This window comes from Haliotis rufescens, unplaced genomic scaffold (assembly GCF_023055435.1).
Source record: "Haliotis rufescens isolate VD_foot unplaced genomic scaffold, xgHalRufe1.0.p SCAF_6, whole genome shotgun sequence".
NCBI lineage: Eukaryota > Metazoa > Mollusca > Gastropoda > Lepetellida > Haliotidae > Haliotis > Haliotis rufescens.
In genome coordinates, this window is record NW_025964334.1 from 57,623,249 (window position 1) to 57,635,639 (window position 12,391).

The 12,391-nt window shown below is 37.8% G+C and overlaps 1 protein-coding gene across 6 annotated transcripts in view; it reads right to left on the reverse strand.

Moving 5' to 3' along the window:
* LOC124143152 (1-phosphatidylinositol 4,5-bisphosphate phosphodiesterase eta-2-like) overlaps positions 1 to 12,391 on the reverse strand; it is a 117,129-nt gene that overhangs the window by 30,639 nt on the left and 74,099 nt on the right. For all 6 annotated transcript variants that reach the window (XM_046511988.2, XM_046511991.2, XM_046511989.2 and 3 more), the window contains exons 3-5: positions 8,652 to 8,722; positions 5,672 to 5,823; positions 3,877 to 4,006 (exon numbers count right to left, since the gene is read on the reverse strand). In XM_046511988.2, the coding sequence (XP_046367944.1) occupies positions 3,877 to 4,006; positions 5,672 to 5,823; positions 8,652 to 8,722 (353 nt within the window). The remainder of the gene's footprint in view (positions 1 to 3,876; positions 4,007 to 5,671; positions 5,824 to 8,651; positions 8,723 to 12,391) is intronic.

The following is a 12,391-nucleotide window of genomic DNA, read 5'->3' on the forward strand; positions in this document are numbered from 1 at the left end:
TGATCACATAGGTTCTGAAAACACTGTGTCCACTATGTAACATAACTAGTATTGTTACAAAAACTGACAGTATGATCACATAGGTTCTGAAAACACTGTGTCCACTATGTAACATAACTAGTATTGTTACAAAAACTGACAGTATGATCACATAGGTTCTGAAAACACTGTGTCCACTATGTAACATAACTAGTATTGTTACAAAAACTGACAGTATGATCACATAGGTTCTGAAAACACTGTGTCCACCATGTAACATAACTAGTATTGTTACAAAAACTGACAGTATGATCACATAGGTTCTGAAAACACTGTGTCCACTATGTAACATAACTAGTATTGTTACAAAAACTGACAGTATGATCACATAGGTTCTGAAAACACTGTGTCCACTATGTAACATAACTAGTATTGTTACAAAAACTGACAGTATGATCACATAGGTTCTGAAAACACTGTGTCCACCATGTAACATAACTAGTATTGTTACAAAAACTGACAGTATGATCACATAGGTTCTGAAAACACTGTGTCCACTATGTAACATAACTAGTATTGTTACAAAAACTGACAGTATGATCACATAGGTTCTGAAAACACTGTGTCCACTATGTAACATAACTAGTATTGTTACAAAAACTGACAGTATGATCACATAGGTTCTGAAAACACTGTGTCCACTATGTAACATAACTAGTATTGTTACAAAAACTGACAGTATGATCACATAGGTTCTGAAAACACTGTGTCCACTATGTAACATAACTAGTATTGTTACAAAAACTGACAGTATGATCACATAGGTTCTGAAAACACTGTGTCCACTATGTAACATAACTAGTATTGTTACAAAAACTGACAGTATGATCACATAGGTTCTGAAAACACTGTGTCCACCATGTAACATAACTAGTATTGTTACAAAAACTGACAGTATGATCACATAGGTTCTGAAAACACTGTGTCCACTATGTAACATAACTAGTATTGTTACAAAAACTGACAGTATGATCACATAGGTTCTGAAAACACTGTGTCCACTATGTAACATAACTAGTATTGTTACAAAAACTGACAGTATGATCACATAGGTTCTGAAAACACTGTGTCCACTATGTAACATAACTAGTATTGTTACAAAAACTGACAGTATGATCACATAGGTTCTGAAAACACTGTGTCCACTATGTAACATAACTAGTATTGTTACAAAAACTGACAGTATGATCACATAGGTTCTGAAAACACTGTGTCCACTATGTAACATAACTAGTATTGTTACAAAAACTGACAGTATGATCACATAGGTTCTGAAAACACTGTGTCCACTATGTAACATAACTAGTATTGTTACAAAAACTGACAGTATGATCACATAGGTTCTGAAAACACTGTGTCCACTATGTAACATAACTAGTATTGTTACAAAAACTGACAGTATGATCACATAGGTTCTGAAAACACTGTGTCCACTATGTAACATAACTAGTATTGTTACAAAAACTGACAGTATGATCACATAGGTTCTGAAAACACTGTGTCCACTATGTAACATAACTAGTATTGTTACAAAAACTGACAGTATGATCACATAGGTTCTGAAAACACTGTGTCCACTATGTAACATAACTAGTATTGTTACAAAAACTGACAGTATGATCACATAGGTTCTGAAAACACTGTGTCCACTATGTAACATAACTAGTATTGTTACAAAAACTGACAGTATGATCACATAGGTTCTGAAAACACTGTGTCCACTATGTAACATAACTAGTATTGTTACAAAAACTGACAGTATGATCACATAGGTTCTGAAAACACTGTGTCCACTATGTAACATAACTAGTATTGTTACAAAAACTGACAGTATGATCACATAGGTTCTGAAAACACTGTGTCCACTATGTAACATAACTAGTATTGTTACAAAAACTGACAGTATGATCACATAGGTTCTGAAAACACTGTGTCCACCATGTAACATAACTAGTATTGTTACAAAAACTGACAGTATGATCACATAGGTTCTGAAAACACTGTGTCCACTATGTAACATAACTAGTATTGTTACAAAAACTGACAGTATGATCACATAGGTTCTGAAAACACTGTGTCCACTATGTAACATAACTAGTATTGTTACAAAAACTGACAGTATGATCAAATAGGTTCTGAAAACACTGTGTCCACCATGTAACATAACTAGTATTGTTACAAAAACTGACAGTATGATCACATAGGTTCTGAAAACACTGTGTCCACTATGTAACATAACTAGTATTGTTACAAAAACTGACAGTATGATCACATAGGTTCTGAAAACACTGTGTCCACTATGTAACATAACTAGTATTGTTACAAAAACTGACAGTATGATCACATAGGTTCTGAAAACACTGTGTCCACTATGTAACATAACTAGTATTGTTACAAAAACTGACAGTATGATCACATAGGTTCTGAAAACACTGTGTCCACTATGTAACATAACTAGTATTGTTACAAAAACTGACAGTATGATCACATAGGTTCTGAAAACACTGTGTCCACTATGTAACATAACTAGTATTGTTACAAAAACTGACAGTATGATCACATAGGTTCTGAAAACACTGTGTCCACCATGTAACATAACTAGTATTGTTACAAAAACTGACAGTATGATCACATAGGTTCTGAAAACACTGTGTCCACTATGTAACATAACTAGTATTGTTACAAAAACTGACAGTATGATCACATAGGTTCTGAAAACACTGTGTCCACTATGTAACATAACTAGTATTGTTACAAAAACTGACAGTATGATCACATAGGTTCTGAAAACACTGTGTCCACTATGTAACATAACTAGTATTGTTACAAAAACTGACAGTATGATCACATAGGTTCTGAAAACACTGTGTCCACTATGTAACATAACTAGTATTGTTACAAAAACTGACAGTATGATCACATAGGTTCTGAAAACACTGTGTCCACTATGTAACATAACTAGTATTGTTACAAAAACTGACAGTATGATCACATAGGTTCTGAAAACACTGTGTCCACTATGTAACATAACTAGTATTGTTACAAAAACTGACAGTATGATCACATAGGTTCTGAAAACACTGTGTCCACTATGTAACATAACTAGTATTGTTACAAAAACTGACAGTATGATCACATAGGTTCTGAAAACACTGTGTCCACTATGTAACATAACTAGTATTGTTACAAAAACTGACAGTATGATCACATAGGTTCTGAAAACACTGTGTCCACTATGTAACATAACTAGTATTGTTACAAAAACTGACAGTATGATCACATAGGTTCTGAAAACACTGTGTCCACTATGTAACATAACTAGTATTGTTACAAAAACTGACAGTATGATCACATAGGTTCTGAAAACACTGTGTCCACTATGTAACATAACTAGTATTGTTACAAAAACTGACAGTATGATCACATAGGTTCTGAAAACACTGTGTCCACTATGTAACATAACTAGTATTGTTACAAAAACTGACAGTATGATCACATAGGTTCTGAAAACACTGTGTCCACTATGTAACATAACTAGTATTATTACAAAAACTGACAGTATGATCACATAGGTTCTGAAAACACTGTGTCCACTATGTAACATAACTAGTATTGTTACAAAAACTGACAGTATGATCACATAGGTTCTGAAAACACTGTGTCCACTATGTAACATAACTAGTATTGTTACAAAAACTGACAGTATGATCACATAGGTTCTGAAAACACTGTGTCCACTATGTAACATAAGCTTCAACAAACATGAATGGGACACGGGTGGGATATCGTTGGGAAACTATCGGGACACAGTAACGACACAGATCCTACATTTCTCACATCAAACATCTGCTTGACATAGTCCTTCTTCAGATCTGCGTTAAGCTGCTTGAGAAGCTTCATCACTTCATCAAAGTCCAGAGCCCCATCGCCATTCCTGTCGGCCATGTTGAATGCTTCTCGCACCCATGTGCCAAGGTCAAGGTCAAATAAACATGGTTAAACTGTATACATATAACTCCTCCCAGTAACATCATAATTCAGCCATTCATCTTTCTCAAACTTGCCTGGGTGTAAACAAATGAAATTACCCACAAGGCACTATCACTAACCAGTCACATGACTTACTCATAATTCCGTAGAAACAAATCGGCAAAGGGGTCTATCACTTGGGTATCCATTCATCCCAAGAAGTATCAAGTTCAGTCATCACGTAACACCTGGTCACCAAGTGTACCAATACCACTTTGAACAAGAACGGGAGACGAGATAGTCTGACATATCCGTGTGGGGAAACACAATCTCCCGTCTAGAGTTCCAGTAGCAGCACATCTGTTGCAGATGCGGAGCTGGCCATCTTCCCGAGGCAAGGCAGTTAACTGACTATAACATTCCAGTTTCCACCCTTGCTGAACTATACCGAGATTATGGAGTTACATTTTGGCTGGACTAATGAGTCTATGCATAGTCCAATCAAAATCGTGTAACGAAATACATCGGGTTCGTAAACTGCCATCCAGATAATGGTGGATTGCAGGATTTGCAAAGTATGTGTACTGCCAACTCAGCATCAACAGATATTTCCCAAAATATTTTCATGTTTTTAGTCAAGGTGCACACCTGATTTGATGCACTTCGCAAAGTAAGATCGGTTTTTATCACAAATTGTTTATTTAACCAATTTTGATTATCCATCAGATTGTCCCGACAGGGCACTACGATTCGAGGCCAGAAATTCCAGCCTAGTTTGGAAAGGGTGGAAACTGGACTTTTATAGTCAGTTTTAAAACTCCCTTGCCTCGGGAAGATGGGAGCTGGCAACCTCTGGCATACTTGGAACGTATTTGTCACAGCCCAGACATATTCCAAAAGTGCCAAAATATGGACATTTTTTTGGTCCATCATCTATCATGCACTGAGCCATTAGTGATGTCGTTTGATTGTGACATCTTGATAACCGATGATGTCACAATGGTCTCCTAGTTGAGATTGCTAGACCTCAGCAAAGCAATATCTCATGGAAGCTATATTGGGATAAGAAAGAACCGGAAAACACATCTTTTTTGAAAGTCTGCCGAAATTTCAAGTATATCCAATCATGTACCATTGATGACCATCAACAAGCATCAGTGAGCAGCCATTGGCATAGTTTCAGAGACTTATATTGATTTTCTTCAGTTATTAGCTGGAACAGAGCGGGTACAGCTAAACTTACAGGAGGGTAGAATAAATATGTTTTATTTACCAGGTACTGTTGCACCCAGGCAGGCCAAAATGAGTACCCCCATATCTGACTTCAGGGACACATTCCACAAATGTGACCAATTAGCGCGACCTCTTAGCACGACCTCTTAGCACTATGTCTGCCACAAATCTATGTTAAAGTATGGGAGTTACAATCATCTTAGCTCTAAAATCGCTTTGTGGAACATGGCCTACTTGCAGAAAGTAATCTTAGCGCTACGACTCTAAAGTCTATGTTAAAGTATGGGAGTTGCAATCATCTTAGCGCAAAGACTGCTTTGTAGACCAGACCCAGGTTGGTTAAACATAAGGCCTTGTGAGTCAAGGGTCTCAGTGTCAGAGATTGTTTATGAACACATTACTCAAGCACTAATGATTAATTCAAGGATATCTGTCTGTCTCGTTGCGCTGCTCGGCCAGCTTGTCCTTCTGAATGGCGTAGCGCAGACCACGCAGCCACATGTCACGGATCTCTTGCCGCTGGGCCATCAGGTACACCACCTTGTGATTGGCCCCCATCACCACTGCCAGGCACAGGCTTTTCTGGAAAGTCAATGATTAGACCTGATAAGTTGATCAGTACATCATCTATAATATTAATTAGGACATTTCTAAAGGCAACTGATGTGTGTCATAAGTAGAACATCTACAAGATCAGTCAAGACACTGATGTTTGTGATCAGTAGAACATCTACAAAATCAGTCAAGATGATGTCTGTCATCAGTAGAACATCTACAAGATCAGTCAAGACGATGTCTGTCATCAGTAGAACATCTACAAGATCAGTCAAGACACTGATGTCTGTCATCAGTAGAACATCTACAAGATCAGTCAAGATGATGTCTGTCATCAGTAGAACATCTACAAGATCAGTCAAGACACTGATGTCTGTCATCAGTAGAACATCTACAAGATCAGTCAAGACGATGTCTGTCATCAGTAGAACATTTACAAGATATGTCAAGACACAGATGTCTGTCATCAGTAGAACATCTACAAGATCAGTCAAGACACAGATGTCTGTCATCAGTAGAACATCTACAAGATCAGTCAAGACACAGATGTCCGTCATCAGTAGAACATCTACAAGATCAGTCAAGATGATGTCTGTCATCAGTAGAACATCTACAAGATCAGTCAAGATGATGTCTGTCATCAGTATAACATCTACAAGATCAGTCAAGACCATGTCTGTCATCAGTAGAACATCTACAAGATCAGTCAAGACAATGTCTGTCATCAGTAGAACATCTACAAGATCAGTCAAGACCATGTCTGTCATCAGTAGAACATCTACAAGATCAGTCAAGACACTGATGTCTGTCATCAGTAGAACATCTACAAGATCAGTCAAGACACTGATGTCTGTCATCAGTAGAACATCTACAAAATCAGTCAAGACACTGATGTCTGTCATCAGTAGAACATCTACAAGATCAGTCAAGACGATGTCTGTCATCAGTAGAACATCTACAAGATCAGTCAAGACACAGATGTCTGTCATCAGTAGAACATCTACAAGATCAGTCAAGACGATGTCTGTCATCAGTAGAACATCTACAAGATCAGTCAAGACACTGATGTCTGTCATCAGTAGAACATCTACAAGATCAGTCAAGACACTGATGTCTGTCATCAGTAGAACATCTACAAGATCAGTCAAGACCATGTCTGTCATCAGTAGAACATCTACAAGATCAGTCAAGACACTGATGTCTGTCATCAGTAGAACATCTACAAGATCAGTCAAGACGATGTCTGTCATCAGTAGAACATCTACAAGATCAGTCAAGACACAGATGTCTGTCATCAGTAGAACATCTACAAGATCAGTCAAGGCACAGATATCTGTCATCAGTAGAACATCTACAAGATCAGTCAAGACCATGTCTGTCATCAGTAGAACATCTACAAGATCAGTCAAGACACTGATGTCTGTCATCAGTAGAACATCTACAAGATCAGTCAAGACACTGATGTCTGTCATCAGTAGAACATCTACAAGATCAGTCAAGACACTGATGTCTGTCATCAGTAGAACATCTACAAGATCAGTCAAGACACTGATGTCTGTCATCAGTAGAACATCTACAAGATCAGTCAAGACACTGATGTCTGTCATCAGTAGAACATCTACAAGATCAGTCAAGACGATGTCTGTCATCAGTAGAACATCTACAAGATCAGTCAAGACACAGATGTCTGTCATCAGTAGAACATCTACAAGATCAGTCAAGACACTGATGTCTGTCATCAGTAGAACATTTACAAGATCAGTCAAGACGATGTCTGTCATCAGTAGAACATCTACAAGATCAGTCAAGACACTGATGTCTGTCATCAGTAGAACATCTACAAGATCGGTCAAGACAATGTCTGTCATCAGTAGAACATCTACAAGATCAGTCAAGACGATGTCTGTCATCAGTAGAACATCTACAAGATCAGTCAAGACCATGTCTGTCATCAGTAGAACATCTACAAGATCAGTCAAGACAATGTCTGTCATCAGTAGAACATCTACAAGATCAGTCAAGACGATGTCTGTCATCAGTAGAACATCTACAAGATCAGTCAAGACAATGTCTGTCATCAGTAGAACATCTACAAGATCAGTCAAGACGATGTCTGTCATCAGTAGAACATCTACAAGATCAGTCAAGACAATGTCTGTCATCAGTAGAACATCTACAAGATCAGTCAAGACGATGTCTGTCATCAGTAGAACATCTACAAGATCAGTCAAGACGATGTCTGTCATCAGTAGAACATCTACAAGATCAGTCAAGACGATGTCTGTCATCAGTAGAACATCTACAAGATCAGTCAAGACGATGTCTGTCATCAGTAGAACATTTACAAGATCAGTCAAGACGATGTCTGTCATCAGTAGAACATCTACAAGATCAGTCAAGACACTGATGTCTGTCATCAGTAGAACATCTACAAGATCAGTCAAGACACTGTGTATACACTTCTAATGGTGATTGATAGACAGACAGATCATCTAAAATGTTTAATTCATTGCTGAAATTTCCATAAACCCAGGAAAATATATACTAGTATGGTTCTATTTAAATGGTACTGATATTAGATCATAAAATAAGACTTCCTCACATTATCAAACCTGCAGGACAGAGTGCATAAAGAATAGTTTTTGCTTATTACATGGTTGAAGGGAATTGTAATCAGATTACAACACAGTAAGGTATCATCATACTATTCCTGGTTGCAGTGCATCTACAATTACAAGGTATAATAAAATTGGGCCATATTCAAATGCAGAATCATTAAATCAACAAATAGTTAAGGGCCAATAACGGACAGGAAATGATCAATTTGCGGATGGATCTGTGTGTGCTGTGCTTACATCAAGTCCCTGGAGCTTCTTAGAGTAGTCTTTCTCTCCTTCTCGGACCTCACGAATCTTCGATATCCGGACTGCAACATAAACATTGTTAATACAAAACCAGGACTACATTATCTAAGATCCATTGAACTTTAGCGTGCTGAAACTGATTATTTATATCTGATTTTATATTGCTTCCACTCAAGAACAGGTCAGTTCAAGAAAGGTTTGGTTCAAAGATATAGATTTTCAAATAAGTGGCTTTAACATGTGTTACAAGAGATTCGGTGGCTTTGTTGACTCAAGCTGAAACGTGCAGAATGAATGTCATTGTTTGCAAAATAATGTCTGCCTTCACAGATGGTTCAACGAATGAAGGAATTCTAGCCAGCAATACTACAGCAATATTTAAGTCGGGCCTGTATAGACAGCAGTTCTTCATATATCCTGGGGATCACACATGCATGTACTTTTGTTTGTTGTTGAACTTTGAACTCAGAGATATTCCAGCTATTTGACAGCGGTCAGTAAACAATCGAGTCTGGACCAGACAATCTAGTGATTGACATCATGAGCATTGATCTATGTAATTGGGATACGATGACATGACTCAATCAAGTCGGCGAACCTGACCACTCGATCCCGTTAGTCACCTCTTTGACAAGCATAATTGCCTCTTACGGCAAGCATGGGTTGCTGAGGACCTTTTCTACCCCGGATCTTCACGGGTACAATCAGACAAGTTTCATAGTGGGACTATCTGATGTATCTATATATCTTGGTTGCCTGTTACTGCAGACATGAGCTGCTGTGGACCAATTCTATCCTGGATTCCCCACAGGGTTAAGGGACAAATGTATAACAGTCATAGATGGAACTTGCCTCATAGTCAGGGGCTTGAGATACAGCGAGATAACACAGTATTGATGTACTTGAGAGAGACGAAGCATATGCTTCCTTTAATTACCAGATTCAGTGGCAGTATAACATCCATAAATTCAGAAGGCCCTATTGTTGACAGAATATCAAATAACCATTAAATATATACATGGAAGAGACTTGGAAGAGAGGGATATTGACAAAACCATTAGCAATTTATTCTGACACATTGAAAGATGGTGTTCATACGATAGTTGCATTGTCAGTTGGACAAAGTGGGACAATCCTAACTCAATCTAGATACTGTCAACTGTAGACTTGCACAAGTCTCTAAGGCAATAATTATTAAGTTAAAGCATAATTTCTAGATTATATAAATAATAAGAACAAACTGTCCCTACAAGAGACTGGAGACCCTACTGTCCACATATCTAGACTTGCCTATCAGGAGGATAGAATTACTACACATCCAGGGACTTATCTTTCAGTACAGCCTTGGAGCAAGGCTATATTCACAGCTGAATGATGAGTATGATACTGAATGATACTAGGTTGGGACAATATACAATGATATGTCACGACACAAATGATTCTAGGTTGGGACAATATACAATGATATGTCACGACACAAATGATTCTAGGTTGGGACAATATACAATGATATGTCACGACACAAATGATTCTAGGTTGGGACAATATACAATGATATGTCACGACACAAATGATTCTAGGTTGGGACAATATACAATGACATGTCACTACACAAATGATTCCAAGTTGGGGCAATATACAATGACATGTCACGACACAAATGATTCCAAGTTGGGACAATATACAATGATATGTCACTACACAAATGATTCCAAGTTGGGACAATATACAATGATATGTCACTACACAAATGATTCCAAGTTGGGACAATATACAATGATATGTCACTACACAAATGATTCCAAGTTGGGACAATATACAATGATATGTCACGACACAAATGATTCCAAGTTGGGACAATATACAATGATATGTCACGACACAAATGATTCCAAGTTGGGACAATATACAATGATATGTCACTACACAAATGATTCCAAGTTGGGACAATATACAATGATATGTCACGACACAAATGATTCCAAGTTGGGACAATATACAATGATATGTCACGACACAAATGATTCCAAGTTGGGACAATATACAATGATTTGTCACGACACAAATGATTCCAAGTTGGGACAATATACAATGATATGTCACGACACAAATGATTCCAAGTTGGGACAATATACAATGATATGTCATGACACAACTGATTCCAGGTTGGGACAATATACAATGATATGTCACGACACAAATGATTCCAAGTTGGGACAATATACAATGATATGTCACTTCACAAATGATTCCAAGTTGGGACAATATACAATGACATGTCACGACACAAATGATTCCAAGTTGGGACAATATACAATGATATGTCACGACACAAATGATTCCAAGTTGGGACAATATACAATGATATGTCACTATACAAATGATTCCAAGTTGGGACAATATACAATGATATGTCACGACACAAATGATTCTAGGTTGGGACAATATACAATGATATGTCACGACACAAAAGCCTGATGTTTTAAACACACATAATAAGAACTGCACTGCATACGTTTTGCCAGGGCTATGATAAAAAAGTTCCCCATCGGACATTTTGAGACATCTCCTGATGCCTACAGTTGGTACCCGGGTAGGGTAAGGTAATAGGGGGGCAGGTACCCGGGTAGGGTAGGGTAATAGGGGGGCGGGTACCCGGGTAGTAAATTTGGACTCGTCCCAGCCCTACTATCAACCCTTTCATGTTTTTGAAAAACTGCAGAGAAAAATTAAAGATTATTGTTTAATAAAAGATTTTTTATATTGTTTTAATATATCAAAGAGGTTTTATTCCCTTCAAAACAGCAACAAGTGAGTGTGACTGTAACACTCATATACACTGTATTACAATTGGACTCCAACAGAACCAGAGTTTCAGTTGTCCTGATGCTTATGTGCAAATATGAAATCATTCTAGAGAGGCGCGAGTTGCCATTTGGCTGGTGCCAGAATGACAAGACTTGATCTCAAGTGAGGCAGATGCAAATTTCAAAAAGGGTGCGCACTACAACCAGGTCCCATCGTGAACAACAACAAAACCTGACACAGCGGCATGACGGGCGTGGTGGTGTTACATTGCAGGGTGTTTTATTGTCTAACAATGATTGTAGCTGTGTTGCATTGGTTCTGTTGAGGTTCGGTAGACGCTCATTGCATTTGGGCAGTGATTAGTTGTCAGGAATGTAGTACTATTTAACAGGAGCAGCTGTCAGGAAGTTTCTGTATTTAGATGCTAGTGTGGTGTGTAGACATCCGGTCACCAAAATAACAACAACAAAACAAAAATCACCTGTCAAAGGTGACCGACCTTCAGATGTACCCTTGTTTCTTGTCATCAGTATACCGTATTTTCTTGAGTATAGTGCGCACCCATGTATAATGCGCACCCCCCTCTAGCAGGTTCAATATTTTGGAAAAAAAGAAATTTGAATATTATGCGCAGAAATTTTTTACACCGTACCCTTTCAGCGAAGTCCGGCAAACGAACGGGTGCTGAGAAACTTCGTCAGTACAAATTCGAAATTTGAGATAAAAAATCACCAGACATGTTTATTTACCGTTTAAATAGTATTTATTGTTCTGCTAGACATTGTTTTATATTTAGGGATTAAGATTACCTTGCGTATTTTCTCGTAAACTAAGCTGGAAACAGCAATCAGCTGTACACACGTTTTCTTGGAATCGACCGGTGATTCGGTCAAGACACACCCAATGATATAACTTTATAAGAT